The 20,023-nt window shown below is 40.1% G+C and overlaps 1 protein-coding gene and 1 long non-coding RNA gene across 3 annotated transcripts in view; one reads left to right on the top strand and one right to left on the bottom strand.

The window, feature by feature from the left end:
- Positions 1-6,352: 6,352 nt before the first annotated feature.
- MYL12B (myosin light chain 12B) lies at positions 6,353-19,586 on the top strand. 2 transcript variants are annotated; one of them, XM_089517125.1, is made up of 4 exons: positions 6,353-6,494; positions 17,337-17,535; positions 17,707-17,868; positions 19,072-19,586. In XM_089517125.1, exons 2-4 carry the CDS (start codon positions 17,352-17,354, stop codon positions 19,242-19,244), a joined length of 519 nt encoding a protein of 172 aa, XP_089373251.1. In that variant the 5' UTR covers positions 6,353-6,494; positions 17,337-17,351; the 3' UTR covers positions 19,245-19,586. The 2 variants fall into 2 exon arrangements, with proteins under 2 accessions (XP_089373251.1, XP_089373250.1); XM_089517124.1 differs by lacking the exon at positions 6,353-6,494 and adding an exon at positions 13,144-13,245.
- LOC149317221 (uncharacterized) overlaps positions 14,975-20,023 on the bottom strand; it is a 31,369-nt gene continuing 26,320 nt past the window's right edge. The window contains exons 4-5 of the long non-coding RNA XR_016280606.1: positions 18,621-18,748; positions 14,975-15,445 (exon numbers count right to left, since the gene is read on the bottom strand). This is a non-coding gene — a long non-coding RNA (uncharacterized LOC149317221). The remainder of the gene's footprint in view (positions 15,446-18,620; positions 18,749-20,023) is intronic.

The raw sequence follows: 20,023 nt of genomic DNA, 5'->3' as shown, positions 1-20,023 counted from the left end.
ATAGTGTATTCTAACGGTCTATCCTAATTCACATATACCTGAATATAGCATCTATGGCTGGTTAGAATGTCACATCAGGCTAGAATCATGAGATCTGGGTTCAGATCTCCCGTTCGTTATGAAGCTCATTGGGTGGCCTTGACTTAATCACCATCTCTCAGCCCCCTCATATGGTGCTGGAAGGATAAAAATGGGAAAACCATTTATGCTGGACTGAGATCAAGATATACATGAAACAGATGGAATTACTGTAGCACTATTTCCTTCTTTCCATACCTTCTTCATTTCTCATTATCTGACTGGAAACAGAGGTCCAAGTAGGTGATATACATGTTTTCCCAAATGCTTGGTTTGGAAAATTCTTGTCCTTCATTCTATTAGTTTTGATTTATTGTCACAGATGTATTTAAAAAAACCTTAATAAATACTAATTGAATAAAACCCAGATGTATACTCTGACCTCTTTATTGCTTTGGGTCTCATGCTGGGGGAAAAGTAGAGTATTAAATAAATAAAATAAATAAATAAATAAATAATATATTCTAATAGTCTATCCTAATTTTACATATACTTAAATACAGCATTTATGTATGACTTCTAGGTAACAAAGTCAAAAAGAGTTTTAGTGAAAGGCCAACAACATGGCACACATTTTGACTCTGGGATAGGATTTTTTATATTTATTAGCAAAATATTTCTATTTTAAGTTTTGGCTCGACCGCCACAGTTTAAAATATATCTTAGGTTTATGCCAATATAATAAAATATCACTTTATTACGTAGGATTTCTAATAGATGACAATTTACATTTCTCTTTCCTTCAGTTCTTTTATTTCAATATTCTTTGAAAATGTAATTTTTTTTTGTTCCCTAGAAGCTCTTAAAATGGCCACTGCTGACTATGCCTTGCTGCATGGAGCTCATTCCAACATTTCCGGACACCTCAGGGAATACTACTATTTCAAATGGGGCATCATTAGCCAAATACCTGCATCTTAGATTCTGTCATTTGTGGTTTTCAATCAAACCTGTCTCTGATGAGGAATTCCCAATGTAAGAATACCATTACAATTTGGAACTACTGCCATGGCCTCAGAAATTAGACCCATTATCCAATTCCTTCCCGTTCGTAGGCTATAGTCCTAGGTGCAGTTCAAATAATTTAAGTTTCAATCAACAGGATTTACCAATGGGCAGGCATGAGTAGAATAGGATGAATATATTTTGTTGAAATATGAACATTTTTAAAATCTGTTCTTTGATCCTAAAAGTATATTGAATTCTCATCCATTGTTTGCCTTCTGTGAGCTAAGTTTTAATATGAAACCATGAAATCATCATACTTACTAGTATTCCAATTTCTTTTACTTGTAAACAGCATTTTAGTTCAACATTTATGCTTTAGGAAGAAGCTCATGCATTGAGACAGATCATCTTCAAAAGAGGTTAAGTCCTTTCATCTGGGGAGAGATTGTCTTGATCTGTTTTGCCTGAGCAGCCTAATAGATGCACTCTTGCCAAGCTGACACTCTTGCCAAGCTAAAACCTTTGCTTTTATTCTCATAGGATGACATAGATCTTATTTGTAAGATTTTTGGGATGGTTTGTTTCACCCTTCTTGAACATACCTAAACCTTCAGTGGAAAATCCCACTAAAACTGGAGCTTAATATAGAGTTGACCTTGTGTTAGTATCACACGTATGCTTTCATGCTGTCATAGAGGAAAACAATGTTTTGTTCTCAAGTGGTTTTCTTTTTTTACTTTAAATATATTTATCATTATAAAATACATCAAGAATTAACATAGTAATAAATTATCTTTGTGTTATTATGTTGCCCTTCTTCCAAAAGGTTCAAGGGCAGGGTCTAGTACAAAAATATAGTAACTCTTTTATCTTTTATTGTAATTGCCAAGGCCTGGCAGCTGGAACATTCAGGTGCAACTTAATGCATCAGTGCCTTGTCTGCCACCTCCTGGCAAAATGAAGCTAAACTACATATATTTTCCCCTTCAAGAAAATTTTCTTGAAGAATATTTGCAACTCCAAATCTGTTGCATAGCCTGCCTTCCATATTCACAGATTCTTTATCCACAGATTCAAGCATCCATGGCTTGAAAAAATTCAAATATATATACAAATTCCAGAAAGCAAAGCTTTGCCATTTCATTTTGTTGCTGTTGTGTACCTTCAAGTGGTTTTCGACTCACGGCGACTCTAAGGTGAACCTATAATGGGGTTTTCTTGGCAAGATTTGTTCAGAGGAGGTTTGCCACTGCCATCCTCTGAGGCTGAGAGAGTGTGACTTGCCCAAGGTCACCCAATGAGTTGCTATGGTCAAGCCAGGGTTTGATCCCTGGTTCCCATTGTCATAGTCCTATGCTCAAACAACTACACCACACTGGCTCTTAATATTTTACTGTGCGTTGCATTTTTTAAAAATGTTATTCTATTAATTTTAAAAATAATAATAAAAAATAAGTTTTGAAAGATAGCGATGGAATCATGCAAAGCCATATCTTCAACACAATGCTAACTTCCAAAAGATATATATGTATGTCTACATATGTACTTCCATATATATATATATATATATATATATATACACACACACACACACATAAAAATACTAATAAACTTTAACCACATGTAACAAAACATATAGAGTTTATAACTTCCCATCGTTTCTCATTGGCCAAGAGAGATAGTTTTCTTCCTTTAACCGCCTCTCTTAAACTAACAATTACAACTACTAATCTTAGTATCAAATACCTTGCATTTATCTTAGTCTGTTAATTTTCCATAAAATAACACAAAAGATTGTTACAGTAAGCCAATACCAATAATGTGTTCTCTTATTTGTCAATTAATTAATCTGTGTTATACATACTTAATTTCTTTTAATTTTCATACTAAATGTTTAGGTATTAGTTTTCTTTGTTTGATATAGAATTTTGTATCTTCTATTTTGTCTACTACTCTTCTGACTTGGATTTTTTTTCTCCCCTCATTTTCCTTTCCTTATTTCTTTTCTTCCTTTCCCATTCCTTTCTTTTTTCTTCTTCCTTCCTTCCTTTCTTCCTTTCTTTTTTCAGGTTTTTCAAATGTTCTCTGATGGAAGCCATTCCTTTGTGCCATTGTATTAAAACTGTGCCATTGTATTTAAAGGGACTTGAGCATCCATGGATATTGGTATCCATGGGGGCCCTGGAACCAAATCCCAACAGATACCAAAGTCCCACTGTATAGTATTTGCCTGCAGTCCAAAACATACCTTGTTCAGTTACTGATACCTTTCTTTGATGATTACGATGCCGATGATTTTAGTCATTTGTTTTGTCTATCCTGGGAAAAGAGAAACAGTGAAACTTTACTGGTCCCATGGCTGGGCTGCAAGCCAATTATGATAAAGTGGGAGAGGAGGGCTCAGCTTCCAAATGTCAAAAAGATAAGAAGGCACTGTATACACTATTTCTGGCAGCATGGCAACATTATTTCTTTGTGAAATGAAGCCCAAAGCAGGCAGGCATGAGGGGAAGAGGAACAAAAATCTGGGAAAGTTCAGCAGGCTAAGCCCCTGGTTATTTAGGAAAGCAAAAGGCCTTAAACACAGCTTCATGTGCAATCATAGGATCATAGAATCATAGGATCATAGAGTTGGAAGAGACCACAAGGGCCATCCAGTCCAACCCCCTGCCATGCAGGAAATCACAATAAAAGCATCCCCCCAAAATGGCCATCCAGCCTCTGCTATGAAGATTCTAGATTTCTTTACCAGTCTACAGTGCTGACAGGATTGTGGTCAGAAGAGGACCACTGGGAAACAAGAAAGAGGTGTCGAGACACACATAGGAACTTCAATGTTTGCAGAAGTATTGGGGAGAGCCACAAATGGGGGACAACAAGGAAACGGGTTTTAAAAAACACCTGTGATAAGACTGCATCTGCTCAATGGCTACACAATGCAGTGTGTAGGAGGAAGTGGTTCAGACAATGGCGAGTACTAATGGAGTAGAGCAGAGGTATTTCTAGGCCACGGTCACAGATAACTGGAGACAAGTGTCCACTGATGTGTGTGTGTGTGCGCGCTTTCATATACCAGGTGCTGTAGGTGCTATTTCAGAGTAAAGAAATGTCAATGTTAGTATTCCTTGCCTAAAGAAAATCCTATGAAATTCAAGAGCTTGTCTGCCAGCTAATGGTGACCCTGTGAATTTCATAGGGTTTTCTTACACAAGGAATACTCTGAGGTGGTTTTTCTGGCTCCTTCCTCTGAAATATAGAGTACAGCATGTTGTAGTCTTTAGCAGTTTCCCATCCAACTCCTAACCAGGGCTAACCCTGCTTAGATTCCAGGATCAGATGAAATTTGGTGCCTTTAGGATATTTAGGCCACTACTGGTGCCTACAATAGCCTTTTAAAAATGCTGTTGGAGGTGATTTTCAAGGAACTGATGTAACAGAAGGAGGGAAGAGTTAACCATTCCCTCTCCATGCACAGCAGTTTCTACCCTGAATCGCCCTCTCTGTGCCAAAACACACTGCAATTTGACACCACTTTAACAGTCCTGGCTCAATGCTATGAAATTCTGGGAACTGTGATTTCACGAGATATTTAGCCGCCTTTCTCAGAGAGCTCTGGTGCCATAACAAACTACAGTTCCCAGGATTCCCTAGCACTGAGCCAGAGCAGTTAAACCAATCTCAAACTGGAGCTGCAGAAAACAAATTTGCTCCATCTTCAGTATGACATCTCTTCAAATATTTAAACAGGGCTATCATATCACCTCTTAACCTTCTCTTCTCCAGGCCAAACATGCCCAGCTCCCTATGGCGCGTTATAGACGGGCCTAAGAGGCGCCGTAATTACGCGTGAGGGGTGGCGCTTCCGGACGCACCTTGCCCCTTGCGTGTAACCGATACGTCAAGATAGCGGCGCCCTATACAGCGCACGTCCCAACCCGGAAGAGACGTCGCGAGTGTGCGCTTTGGCACTTGCGACGTCTCTTCCGGGTTGCCGGAAGGAGCGCGATTTTCGTGCTCCATTTTTGCAGTGCGGAGGAGTCACGCGGTTTGGCTGCTGCAGCTCCTCCACGCTGCAACCGGCAGCGGCCTGAGACCGCCCCTTTTGGGTGTTCTGTAACGGGCCTAAGTCTTTCCTCATAGGGCACAGTTTCCAGACCCTTCACCATTTTAGTTGCCCTCCTTTAGACATGCTCCAGTTTCTCCACATTCCTTTTGAATTGTGGGGCCCAGAACATTTGTAGCTCCTCCAGGGCAGTTCTGTGGTCAGTGTCTGTCGGACGTTGACCATAGAGTTGCACTGGAGGACCTAGGGATTCCTAGAGAGGTGTCCTCTCAGGTAAAACATGGTGTCTTTGTTGTTTCCATATTCACAGGGGTCTTGTGCCCCTAACCCTGGGAAATATGGAGGGACAAGTGTACTTCTATTGATGCAGCCTAGAATCACATTACTCTGTGTGATGCGGAAGTTGAAAACTGTGCTCAGTAGGGAGTGCTCTTAAAAGACATGGGAGTCTGTACTTAGGACAAGAGGCTACTGCCAGAACAGAATATGGAGGATGGTTCCTAATTGGCAAAGGGTCCAGGCAAGGCTGGATTTTATCACACTATCTGTTCAACTTAAAATGTAGTAAGAGCAGGCCTACTCTCAGATGAGAGAGGAGTGAAGATAGGAGGAAGGCACACCAATACAGGGGTTCACAAAATGTACCCCTTTAAGAGGATTTTGGACTACAGCTCCCAGAAGCCTCAGCCATGTTGGCTAATAGCCTGGGATTCTGGGAGCTGAAGTCCAAAATCTCTTATTCAAGGGCACAGTTTGGGGACCACTGGATAGTATGCGGATGACACCATGCTACTAGTGGAAAGACTGGCGGAAGGAACTCCCGCACCACTGTAAAGCAATAGAAACGGGAGATTCCGCCCATCACGGGCATTCGGCTTCACTACGTCACTTTGCCACGCCCCCTGTTGTCGTCACCGCCGCCGCGCCCATCCAACAAACAGGAAAAAGCGCCTCCATTCCCTTACAAGGTCATTAGACCCACATACCTTCGCGCGCATGCGCATAAACGCTCCACTTCTTCCTCCCTTTCTGTGGCCACGCCTAACCCTCTGGAATGCGGTGAGCGCACTGGGCTGTACCAACTCAACAGCCTCCGGGGGGGAAGTCATCATCATCATCCCCCACTACGAGGGTTGGTTTGTGTGTGTGTGTGTGTGTGCAAAGAAGAACCTCTTGAGAGAAGAAACCGATTATTTATTTATTTATTTAGATCCTGTTGCAGACGACGCAACCAAATCCTATTTCATCCTTCTCACTCCCCCCCTCTATCGATAATAGTACATCCCGGTATTGGTGTTCTCCGGAAGTGTCGAGGCTCTTGGCTTCTTCCCTGGCTCACCCAACCGCCAGCGTTGGTATTTTTTCCCCTTGGAATTTTCAGAAGCCGAACGTTCTACGTTGCCAGGTGAGAGAGAGCGAGAGAGTGTCGGTTGGTGGGCGGGTCCATTTGGGACAGTGGAATGGGGGGGGAATAAAGCAAAAGGAGGTGAACGCGGCGGGGGGTGTTGAGGAGTGGACTCGCCCACCCTCGCGCTTTCTTTTGAGTTGGGGAGTTTGCGGGGCGCGAGGCGTCCGATGGGGGAGGGGCCGCGAGTCTTCCTCGCGCTCCTCAAGCGACGGTTTTTTGACCCCCCCCCTTCGAGGGCGCGGCTGTCATGGCAACGGCCGCTGAGGAAGATTAAAGGGGGCTTCAGTAGCCCCTTCGTCTCCCTCAGACGCCTGCGCCCAGTGCCTTCTCAATAACACTGGTGTGTGTCACCTACTACTGTAACTCATAATGTCGCCCCTAAACACTCACTTCCTCCCATACCACACCTTCTGGGGGCAAAGGTGAACGTGTCTGTAAGCCGCCTTGGGTCCCAACTTGGGAGAAAGGCGGGATGTAAATAAATAAATAAATAAGACTTATTCATGTTGGGTTTTTTCATACTGACTTTACTTAATAAATCGTAACTCCCGCATACCGCCAAACCACGTCAATGTGACGTAAAGCAACGAACAAAGTTAAATTAAGACGTTGTACCTGCACACACAGAATAATTATTGAATTCAGGGCCACTGGCTTCCACTCCACCAAATGCATCTGAGGAAGTAGACCGAAGCCTACGAAAGCTCCTGCTGCCAACTTCTTTCTTTCAACGAGCCTCAAAAATGCTACAAAATCTCTCCACGTACAGAATCTATACGTTTACGTCTATGTGGTTTCGTGTAGTTAAAGTTAAACTTTGGCAAAACGTGATGCTTTAAAGATCTTTTAAAAATATAATTAATTTTTTAAAATTAAAATTTTAAAAGAAAAACTCTGGGGCCTCTCCTTTCTCCCCCGACTGAGCCTCACACCTTCCCTTCAGCATTTCAAAGAGATACAGGTGAATGCCGCAGCCAGTTTCTGCTGAAATGCAGATGACCGAGGAGCAGTAGTGTTGCTTCGCCTTAGCAATAGCAAGAGTATTTATATTTGTATACTGCTTCATACTGAACTAAGTAGGCCCTAAGTGGTTTACAGTCTGTAAGCTAATTGCCTCCAACAAGCTAGGTACTCATTTTAGTGATCTACGGAAGGATGCAAGGCTGAGTGGATCTTGGAGCCCTCCTGGGATCGAACTCACAACCTTGTGGCAGCAATACTGGCCTCAGTACATTTCACTCCTTAGGGTGACACCTGGTGTGGTCTGCACCCCCTGTAACCTCCTATTTGCACCACTGCTTGGGGTGACTCCCTGGCGTCCCTTCCTCGTCCCCCCTTCGATCATGGATTTCAAAACCACCTTCCTTGGGTGGTTTGTGGGGTGTGAGAATGAATGCAACGGAGCCGAATTCAGAGACACAGATGGAGAATTCAAAGATATAGCCATGTTAGTCTGTAGAATCAGTTGGCAGAGAGATCTTGTAGCACCTTTGAGATTAACTGAAAGAAAGGGGTTGTCAGCACGAGCTTTTGTAGACTTCAGTCAGAGACATAGGGTGCATCTTTGTTGTTGTTGGGTACCTTCAAGTAGTTTCCTGTGGTGACCCTATTGTATGGTTTTCTTGGCCAGTTTCTTCACAATGGGTTTGCCATGGCCATCCTCTCAGGTTGAGAGAGTGTGACTTGCCCAAGGGAAACAGTAGAAATAATGCCGTTTGACTCCTCATTCACATACACACACACTTGAATTGCAATGACTCCCTCCTACAGAGTCCTGGGGTTTGTAGTTTTGTGAGGCGTCACCATCACTCTGGCAGAGAAGGCAACAGACCTTGCAAAAACACAAAACCCAGGATTCCATAGGATGGGGCTACAGCACTTAAAGCGGTAATAAGCCGCGTTATTTCTACACCTGTAGATAGCCATGTTATTCTGGGAAATCCAGCATGCAGAGGGATCTTGTAGTACCTTTGAGACTAAGTGGGCAAAAGGAGTTGTAGCATTAGCTTTCATAGATTTGGTCTACTAAATTGTAAGTGTTAACTGTGGATTGTTTTAATGTGTATGCGTTTTGTCTGTTAGTTGCTGTTGTGTGCCTTCAAGTCGTTTCTGACTTATGGAGATGCTAAAGTGAACTGAGGGGGTGATACTAGCCTGTCCTGCATCTGAGGAAGCAGACCAAGTCTACAAAATCTTATACTCATACGTCTTTCAGGATCCTTTGGGGTAAAGGAGCAAGGATGATTTCCTCCTTTGTCCCAAACCATAGGAACTCCACTGTGCCTCTCACAGAAAGGGACGGTCAGGAAATGGCTGCATCCATGGCTGCATCTGTCTCTAGGCCTTAAGGGCGAGGTTACTCTTGTTTGTTAACTGGGAGGGCTTCCAAAAACCAAAATGGTCTGCTAGTGAAAAAGTCACTCTTCCGCAATGGCTGGGCCTTCAGGTACTGGTTGAGTCTCCCTTATCTGAAATGCTTGAGACTAGAATTGTTTGGGATTTGGAGATGTGTATGTGTGTGATGTAACTTCAAGTCGTTACCAGCTTACAATGACCCTAAAATCGGCAAGATTTCTTCAGGGATTTCTTGCCCCTGGCTTCCCCTGAGGCTGAGAGCATGTGACTTGCCCAAGGTCACCCAGTAGGTCTCATGGCTGAGTGGGGAATTGAATCCAGAGCCGTAGTCCAACACTCAAACCACTACACCGCACTGTTTTTTATCCAAACATGAAATTGATGTATGTTTTGTATACACCTAATACATGTAGCCTGAAAGTAATCTGCATGAAACAAATTTGTGTACATTGAACCATCGGGAAGCAAAGGTGTCACTGTCTCAGTCACCCATGTGGACAGTTTTGGACCTTGGAGTATTTCAGGTTTTGGGCTTCCAGATAATGGAGACTCAACTTGTAACCCTTTCCAGACAAGTGGTCTGTAGTACAGTAGGTCATGGACGGCTCCCTCCAGTTTGAGGAGGGTCCCAAAGCCTACTTTGATCCAAAACACAATGCAGAAATAATCCAGTTCAAGACTGCTGTAAGTGCCCTGGATCAGTTCTAGGGAATGCTGGGAACTGTAGTTTACTGTGGTGCCAGAGCTATCTGACAGAGCAGGCTGAGTGTCTCACAAAACTACAGTTCCCAGAATTCCCTAGCATTGAGCCAGAGCAGTTAAAATGGTCTCAAACTGGATTATTTCTGCAGTGTGTTTTGGAGCTACGATAACTTTTTGAGAAGCAGCCAAGACAGTTGTGGTATTTTTAAGGTAACCAAAACTTGTGCTAATGTGGTGAGATAACTAGTGTCAGACTGAAAATCAGGGACTCGGGTTCAAATTCCAGTTTAGTCATGATGCTGACTGGTAACTTTGCTTCAGGTGATATTTCAGTCTATTTTATGAACTAGATTTACATAACCATCTGTACCACAAGACTTTACTTTTAAGGGAGAATACCAGTGTGGATACACCAAAGTTGTTTCTTTGACATACTGTGCTGGGTGAATTTTTGATGGCTTACAGTGAATTCTTATGTAGTTGGAAGCCAAGCTGGAGTTGGAACAACTTTATTCCAAATGTCAAACCCAGAAATGCAATCTCTTTTAAGTGAATAATCCTAGCAAAACATCCTATAGATCTGTTTCTTCCTGACACGGTAAAATATGGAGGGTAAAATTTTTCCAGTTCACATTGGAACCACACACTTAGTAGTTTAATGAAAATAAAACAGCTCCAGAATAACTATATAGATGGTTAATGTTCTTCATGTAGAACACAGAGCAAGAAAAAGTTGGCTATTTTACAGTGAAGTGGGGATGTAGAATAGCATTAGAAAATTCCTCACCATTCAGAAAGTGCTGTTCCTGTCTAGGAATTTGAAATATTTTCCCAGCCGTCATGAATCCTCCTTTCTAGTGCATTCCAAAGGAAGCCATCTTAAAGGAGGAGTCGCCCTCTACTAAGATTCCAGCTCCAGTAGCAAAACCTCAGCTGATTAAATAGCTAACTTGAACAAATATCTAAATATAAATGTGAACTAAAACGTTTGCTGAGATAAGGTGATCAGAATAGACTATTTGCGTATAACCAGCTTTGTTTGCTTTACAGTTCTTTACAGTGTGTAGTAACCTGTTATATGAAGTCTGTAAGCATCTTCTTTGGTTTGCTTGAATTTATATGAATGTGGATAGATATCCCTGGAAAAAAAATGGTGCTTAAAACTAAATGCAGTTGTGTTGTGCACCACCACACAGCAACTGTGTTTTTTGTTCAGAAGAGGTCAACTTGAAACCTGACAGTAAATCTCTAATGTTAAAGGCCTGGCAATGTGAAACACATTTGGAACTACATAAGAACTTTCTTTTTTAATTTGCAAGGAGAATGGAACTTTTATGCAGATAGCAAATAATCTGCGGGTTGGTCCTCATATATATCTCCTTAGAAAAAACTAGGGAGGATCAAAACAGCCCAGTAGGAACTGAGTGTGCTTTGGAGTAATCCAGTTTGCGTGCCCTAACTCAGGGCTACAGAATCCTGGGAATTGTAGTTTATTGTGGTACCAGAGCTGTCTGGCAGAGAAGGCTAAGTGTCTCACAAAAACTACAGTTCCCAGAATTCCCTAGCCTGAGCCAGGGCAGTTAAAGTGCTCTCAACCTGGATTATTTCTGCAGTGTGTTTTGGACCTAATGCTGACTGTCTAAAACCAATATACAGGGAATAGAGGGGGAATGGAGTGGCTAAGCTCCTGGATAGTGGCACTGCGGTTGTGAGAGCTCTGCTTTCTCTCCTGATACTTTTTGTTTTGAGATCCCTATGATAGCTTTCATAGGTGGCTAGTGGATATGGATGAATTACCAGATCTACAAAGAACTATTTTGTATATTAGTGGCCAAAGCCAAGCCAAGATCTTTTACATCTTTTAGCCATTTCAGTGTATTCTTCAACTGTACGGTTATCCCGATTCATTTAACTTGCACAGTTTGAATAAACCTAAAGTTTACTGTTTTTAGACTGACTTCTTAAATATTTTGGTATCAATTTTTAAATAATGTTTCAGTCTGTTTTATTTACTGTTTGGGGCAGTAAAGTGAAACATTTTTAGTAAATAAATAAAGCGTGTATGAAAGGGGGGAAATACATGGGCAGTTTTCTGTTTAGGTTCTGTCAAGTTATAGTTGTTTTTACATTAGTCTACTAAAATCAGGAAGTTAACTGGATGGACTGATAATCTTATTTTTGTTTTTTGTTCTTTTGCTATAGAAACAGACCTTGGATGTTTTCGCACTTGCATTCTTGATAAAGGCAGAGACCATTTTAATTATCTCTCAGAAAATCTCAGCGCTTTTTGTAGTGTCCTTGGTTGGCTGTTTTGCTTATATTCCACCCTTTTCTTAGACTGGGTGATTTTCAGAGGTTAACACAGATACAGTTTCAGATAGTACAAGGATTAAAATATAATAAGCCTTTCAATGAGATTGAAAGCCATTTAAGAGCATATTTTAAAAAAGATAAACAACAAATATAAACAGTACAATGCATGAATAAAGGCTCTTTCCCCATGACCAATCAGTTCTTCAAGACCTTGTTAAAACAAAAAGTCTTAGCCTGCCTATGTAAGCTTAGCAAGCAGTGTACCAATTTAACCTCTCTAGGAAGGGAACTCCAGAGCCTGGAAACAATTCCTTGCCTGTGTTCCTATGAGGTGTGCTTGTGATGGATAAGTAGGTGAGAGGGATGGATGGATGGAGAGAAGGGGCTCCTGAAGATCTCAAAATACAGGCAGTGTTAGACAGCTGTTCTGTTTAAAACACCATGTGTTGCTTGGTGCTTGATACATATTAAGATCCAACCCCAGTTGTTTGTTTGAACTAAATCAGACTCATTGAATCAATGGAATATAAGTGTTCACTCATCAAATTTATGTTGATTCAGCAGGTCTTTAATAGGGCCTAACAATTGGATTTAGGTTTAATAGTTTTATGTACTGGAATAATAATAATTACATGGCTAAATGCTGTTTATTTTTTATATTTATATCCTGACCTTCTTCCAAGGAACTCAAGGAAGCATACATAGTCTCTGTTTTTAACCACACAGTAACTCTATGGAGTAGATTAGGTGTATCATAATGATTGGTGCCCCAAGGTCACCCAGTAAATTTGTGGCCAAGTGAAGATTTGAACCTGAGTTTCATTTGTACTGCACCATCTCTCTAAACACTACCCCATCCATTTGAATTTGGGTTACATTGACAAGGGGGCTGCATGTGATAGTGATGTGGAGTGTATGTATTGATTGCATGGTCACATACAAATTGTAAACATGCTTCTTACATAGACATATTCTTGAAGAAAAATTATCATGAAATCCTGAATCTGTTTAAATCTCCGAACCTTGGCTTATATGACTGGACATGTCAGCTGCTAAAATGTATGTGAGAAACAGAGCTAATTGAATGGAAAATTCCAGATTGTGCATTGTGCTTAAGCTATTCTGGATATAGGGCAATGAATGTTTGTCGGGTGACTTGTACTTGAGCTTATTTTTAGTCTGTCAGTAATTCATGTTCCAGTGTGTCAGAGGACTGTTGTAGATGGAACGCAAGCTTTAAATTGTGAAATTAATCAGTGGATGAAATCAGTGATGCTATTTGTAGATCTCCCGTTAGAATATAACTCATGTAAAGCATCTTTTCTTACCATCTGAGAGCTGGGTAAACCACTGGACCACCGTTTTGTACTGAGATATGGTAAGAATTTTTTCCAACAAAGATGTATGGTTTGTCAGGAAATTCGTTTATGACTAAGAGTTTCTGGGCAGTTTAAATAGTTATGCAATGTTGTTAGATTGAAACAGATTTTTAAGTTGTAGTTTTCTAGCAATCTAACTTTTTTTTGCTATTTTTACACTTTGTACAAATAGGAGTTTCTTATAGAACTACATGAAGAAGGTTCCGTATGTAGAATGGAACCCAGTGAATGAAATGCTAAAATTGAATCAGGATGTTACTAAGACTAGTACGCACTATACAGTGTGAGTTTTTTTTAATGTTAATCAGCTGTTTTATATTTTTTTAGCTTGTAAAATCTGAACTAGATGTCTGAAATAGACTTTCACATGTGTAGTGAATAGTACGTAAGTCACTATAAAGTCAGTGTGGTGCGGTGGTTTGAGTGTTGGACTGTCACTCAGACAGGATTTCAGTCCCTGCTTAGCCATAGATACTCACTGGATGACTTTGGGCAAGTCCCATGCTCTCAGAATCAGAGAAATGTAATGGTAAACTACTTCTGAACAAATATTTGCCATAGTGTCACTTTAAGTAAGAAACTACTTGAAATCATACAGTTGTAGCAAGAAGTCACTTGAAAGACTCATCAGGAAGTAGGGACACATGATGTGTTGGATAGTGAACAATCACCTTGAAGGTTCAGGTTCATAATTTGACTATACACCTGGATTCAGCCCTAAATCTGGAGACGCAGTTTTCAGCAGTGGCTGACAATGTGTGTGCCCATTCCAGGAGACACATTTTAGTTGCATCATGTTTAGATTGCTATAACAGTTGGAAAATGCAATTGAAACATGGTACAAAATGCTGTGGCTGTACTGTTCACAGTTTGACACCCTTATTCTGACAGCCTAAAGTTCTGTTTCTGGGCTCAGTGACTGGCTTTATGCACATTACGTTTTCTTCATATGTTACTTGGAACTAACCAATTTGAAATACCATATTCTTCAACCCTAAAGGCACCAGATCCCATCTGATCTTGGAAGCTAAACAGAATCAACCCAGTTAGTACTTGAATGGGAGACCACAAATGAATATCAGGTGCTTTAGGCTATACAGTCACCCCTCTAATGTGCGGATCTGAATTCTTGAATATGCATGGAGGGGCAACCTTCACTATTTGCATGGGGGGGCACTCCATTCAAGCCAATGGGGCTTGAATAAGCATGAGCCTCCATTTCCACGGGGGGTGGGTCCGGAACGGATGCCCTGCAAGAACAGAGGGCCAGCTGTATTTTGAAGGACCGGCAAAACTACCTCAATATTCCTTGTCTAAGAAAACCCTATGACATTCATGGGGTCACCATAAGCCAACAGGTGACTTGAAGACACATTCACATAACACTCTCCAGTACAAATCTTCCAGGGCTTTGGTGTCTTGAGGGGAAACCCTTCTTTTGATCCCCCCCACCTAGGGAGGCACATATGGTAGGGCTGTGGAAGGTTACTTTCTCAATCCCTGCTCCTAGACCCTCAAACCCATTGCTGAAGGAGGCTAGGCTAGGCACATCCTTTCTACTGTTCTCTTCACTGGCAGGTGAAGACATGTCTTTGGCATCTAAGTTTTATTGTTGCTGAGGGGGGCTTTGACCGATTAGGTGGTAATGTTTTAATAGGGTTTTTTTTTTTTTTTACATTTTGTGGTTTGTTGACATAAAGATGAAAGATAAATTCTATAGATGGCATAAAAGAGCAATCCAGATACATATGAGTTATTCCCTTGCGTCAACTAACGAACACATGAGTCCAAAGTTATTTTGCTCATCTTGGATAAACTGGGCTTTAGAAAAGGAAAAGCTGAAGCATAAACACTCTTAATTATTACTCCAGTTTTCAAATAATTTACTATAAAATGAAATATAAATGATTTGCAACTAAGTAGTAGAAATTACTGTGTGTGTTAACTGCCCTCAAGTTGACTTCAACTCATGGTGACTCTAGGGTTGAGATACCTCCAAGACCTCCTGTCCTCCACTGCTCTGCTCTGGTCCTGCAGGCTCAAGCCTATGGCTTCAGTCAGAATCTAACCATATCTGGCATGTGTCTTCCTCTTTTTTTGCTGCCGTCTACCTCTCCATCATTATCTTTTCCAATGATCCGTATTTCGTGATGCCAAAGTATGACAGCCTCAGTTTAGTCATCCTGGTTTCCACTAATGCTGCAAAAAGTAACATATGTAATGAGGAAGTTTTAAGACTTTAAATGGTTTACAGTTCTCACCTTCCAATGTGGTTGTATTTTTCTGTTCTTGAAATAAATTGATATGTTACAAATGTGTCAGTATTGCTGGTTAGGTTATTTTACTAAATATTCCTAATTAATAGTATTGTAATTGGCAGTATTAAAAAACCCCCACAAATTCAAAATGTTTTTGAGTACTTTTTCCCCAAACAGTAAGCTATGTTAGTTTGCCTCAGCATAAACAAAGAATCCTGTAGCACTCTACAGACTAACAAATTTATTATGTGTTCTTGTTTATTGCTTTGTTAATGGAATATTATCCAGGATTTCAGGCATGATGTGATGTATGGTATAAAAAGCTGTTTTCTCTTGGCAAGCAGGTTTAACATTTCTGAGGCTAGAAATTTAACATGGTCTTATTGGACCAAAAAACAAAACAAAACTGGACAATATGAAAGCTGATTAGTTTTGGCTTGCTAATTTTTTAAATTTTTTATTTATTTATTTATTTATTTATTGTAGAGCAAGGACATAAATAACTCAAAATATATTCTGTTTTCAAAACAGCTGATCAGCAAGATGACTAACCCTTTTTTCTTTAAAATACAAAATAAATGCAAGGATAACTTAGTAGAGAAGTGCTTCCAGATATACAGTGGTCCCTCCACATTCACTGGGGTTAAGAGTGAAGGATCCCCATGAATGTGAAAAAAACACATTTTTTAAAAAAAAAACCACTATTCTTATTACCTGAGAGAACACTCTCTAGGAATCTCCAGGTCCTCCAGTGCAACTCTATGGTTGATATCTGCCAGAAGTTGATCGTAGAACATGATGGAGAACCTACAAATGCCCAGAGAAATGTTTTCTCTAGGAACCTCTAGATTCTCCAGCACAACTCTATAGTCAACTTCTGGCAGAGTTGTGCTGGGGGACCCAGAGATTCCTAGAGGAAACATATTAATCAAAACTACAAATAATCAAATCCACAAAAGTCAAAGGCTCACATGTGGAGGACCAACTGTATTGAGGAATGATTTTATTAACAAATTGTGGTTATTAAGCTCCAGAATAGTAAGGATGACTAAAAAAAGTGAGGAACTGTTCCCTTCAGTCCCAGTTTGCTGCCTTAAGAAAGTAGTATATATTATGTAAAGGTAAAGGTTTCCCTTTGACAAGGTTGTATAGTGTCATACAGCACGCCCACGTTATACGTGGCTTTGAGCACATGCGCTCAAGCCATGGGGAGCGTGCAGGGCGCAAGGGGCGGCGGGTCCCATTCAAATGAATGGGGCTTGAGCATAGGCGGAATTCGCCTTACATGAGCGGGAGATCCGGAACAGATGCCCTGCGTAAGGCAAGGGTCAACTGTACTATGGATGATGATGATGATGATGATTTTTATTTCCCACCTTTCCTCAAAGCTATGAAAGTAAAATCAGGATTGGTCTTGTACTTGAACATTTAGGTGTTCCTATATTTTACTTTTTGAAAATCTAACCATTTCCCACCCTTTTGACATTTCAAAGTGTTGTGCTAAACTTCATAGCTACACTCTGAGGTTAATCAGTCTGACATAATGTGCTTTATCAAGACCGCCTGTTGTGAATCTTGGCTGAATAGGAATTTGTACCTGATTTTCCAATGAACAACCAACATGGTGAATCTTTCTAATTATCAACTTGTTAATTTTTTTAATTCTAGAATGTTTTACACACACAGTTTAGGTAAAGAATTTCGCCAAAATATAAATAATTGTTACATTTTTGAATTGAGGAAAATAGTTTTATAAACTATGTGTATATCATATATTTTCTTTTTGGCAGTACAGTATACTTTTCAGTGACAGTATTTTCTTTCTGTCCTAGAATCCAACAGTCACCATGTCAAGCAAAAGGGCAAAGACTAAGACCACAAAGAAGCGCCCTCAGCGGGCTACTTCCAATGTGTTTGCTATGTTTGATCAGTCTCAAATTCAAGAATTCAAAGAAGCATTTAATATGATTGATCAAAACAGAGATGGTTTCATTGACAAAGAAGACCTGCATGATATGCTTGCTTCACTTGGTAATTTCTTTTTTCTTTCTGGCTAAATTGTTTTTGTGTGAAGAAATAACAATCTCTTTATTTGTGACCCAGAAGTTTTTATCATAACATTTTAGAACTGCATTATGAAATGAAATCAATCAAGAAACTCATAGTATGGATTGTCATTAAAATGATAATGTTTTGTTGTAGGGAAGAATCCAACTGATGAATACCTAGATGCCATGATGAATGAAGCTCCAGGACCCATAAATTTTACTATGTTTCTCACAATGTTTGGAGAGAAATTAAATGGTACTGATCCAGAAGATGTAATCAGGAATGCCTTTGCTTGCTTTGATGAAGAAGCAACAGGTGGGATACTAAAATACCAGAAATGGCACACTGTGTGAACACTGACATCTATCATTAAAATATAAAGTGGAGACAGAAGTGAAATATTGCATTTGAGTCTTGAAAAACCTCCCAAGCAGGATGGCATATTCACAAACCAACCCTGTGGAGGAGGAGATCATGATTGTCTTCACCAGATTTATGCAACTCCTGTTCTGGGTGGCGCAGTGGTTAAATGCCTGTACTGCAGCCACTCACTCAAAACCATAAGGTTGCGAGTTCAAGACCAGCAAAAGGGCTCAAGCTCGACTCAGGCTTGCATCCTTCCGAGATGGCTAAAATGAGTACCCAGACTCTTGGGGGCAAATTAGCTTAGTAAACCGCTTAGACACTGCTTAGGCGGTATGAAGCGGTATATAAATGAAGCTTGTTTTGTTTAACACCCTACATAAAAACCACTTAAAATCCATCCTTTGTTGGAGTAATGGGAGTCATATAACCCATATAGCTCTTAATTTACATGCCAGCCCACCACTGTTACAGTCCTGGGGTTTGAGACCTTTTCTGTGCCTGCATATATATAAGCATTGATGTTGAAACCAGGAATCAAATGTAAAGGGGTGGGGCATAATAATACACATGTTGATAATTCCTTATCTAGAATAATCCTAAATTGTCCACATGGGTGGCTGAGATTGTAACATCTTTGGTTTCTGCTAATTCAGTGTATATAAACTTAGTTTCATGCACAAAATCATTAAAAATTATATTACCTTCAGGCTATAATATAAAATCACCTTCAGGCTATATTTGTAAGGTGACTACGAAACATAAATTCCATGTTTAGAGTTGGGTCCCATCTCCAAGATACCTCATTATGTATATGGAAATATTCCAGAATCTGAAAAAATCCAAAACACTTTTGGTATTATTAAGCATTTTGTGTAAGGGAGAATCAACCTGTATTTAAATCCATTACTTTTAATGTTCCTAGAAAACTATAAATACAGTGTTTTATTGGCTTGAAGCAAACTATGTAATGGTAGAACATGATCACTGTATCAATACAGTTTTGAAAGCTGTAGCATTTTAGGTTTCAGTGACGTGTTTTGTCTATGCTGCAAGTATATTTAATTACACCAAATATATTTATGCAATTATATAGACTTTGCTTGTGTGTGGAAATGTAATGAACAATTTTTGCCTGATATTTTGTATTTTTAGGCTTCATTCAAGAGGACTACCTGAGAGAACTGCTGACGACAATGGGAGACAGGTTTACAGATGAAGAAGTAGATGAGCTGTTCAGAGAGGCACCAATTGATAAAAAGGGCAATTTCAGTTACATTGAGTTCACACGCATCCTTAAACATGGAGCAAAAGACAAAGATGACTAAAACAGAACTCTTTCCTCTGCAGTTCTCTTTAGATCTCACTTGCGGTTATCTTTGAGGGTTTTTTTCCTGGTAGAACCTGTTGCATGCATTTAGCTTTACAGCTTTTGCCTTTCTTGATGTATTTATCTATACCAGGCCATTCTGGCACATCTTGCACCTGTGTAATCAGGCCGGCAATAGGGATTGTAATTGTGTAAAAAGTGTTGGAGGGTAAGATGAGCAACGCTGAGGGCCCAGGAAAAAAAGGTCTCAATTTTTCTGGTTTAGCTGGATTTTTACATTTTGTAATAATGCCATTTTGAAATAAGATTGCTATATCAATAAAATACCTCAAATGCTGAATTGTGAAGCATGTGATTTTACTAAATGTTTACAGTCCAGAGCTCAAGCTTTCTAGTAAATAAAACCAATAAACAACAAAAAATCGGATACTGAACATTGGACGATATGAAATCCAGGTGTTAACATGGAAATCACTGTTTCTTTCATTTAGATTGAACTGTCAACATCAACTAGGATTGGGGAACCTATAGCCCTCCAGATATTCAACTACTGGGGCTAATGAGAGTTGGAGTTGAACAATATCTGGAGGCCCAGTTTCCTCAACCCTGACTCTTTTGAATAGAGGGTGAGCACCATGCAACTTGAGTGTTCTTTTATATTCTGCTTTCTGGCTCCTACTTCTTGCTTCAATAATACAGGCACTTGATCTATAAAGCATCTAAGAATATGCCTTGTTGATAAATGTTGAAGGTCATTATTTACACGTAATAAGAAAT

The sequence above is a fragment of the Sceloporus occidentalis genome, unplaced genomic scaffold (assembly GCF_023333645.1).
Source record: "Sceloporus occidentalis isolate IW3139 unplaced genomic scaffold, rSceOcc1.0.p SCAF_3, whole genome shotgun sequence".
Lineage (NCBI taxonomy): Eukaryota > Metazoa > Chordata > Lepidosauria > Squamata > Phrynosomatidae > Sceloporus > Sceloporus occidentalis.
This window is presented reverse-complemented; position numbering and strand designations above follow the sequence as displayed.

Bases quoted from the DNA above. Each gene is read 5' to 3' on its own strand.
- MYL12B (XM_089517124.1), top strand. The intron at 17,536-17,706 runs GTAATTTCTTTT...GTTTTGTTGTAG, and splicing joins TGATATGCTTGCTTCACTTG to GGAAGAATCCAACTGATGAA. The intron at 17,869-19,071 runs GTGGGATACTAA...TTGTATTTTTAG, and splicing joins CTTTGATGAAGAAGCAACAG to GCTTCATTCAAGAGGACTAC.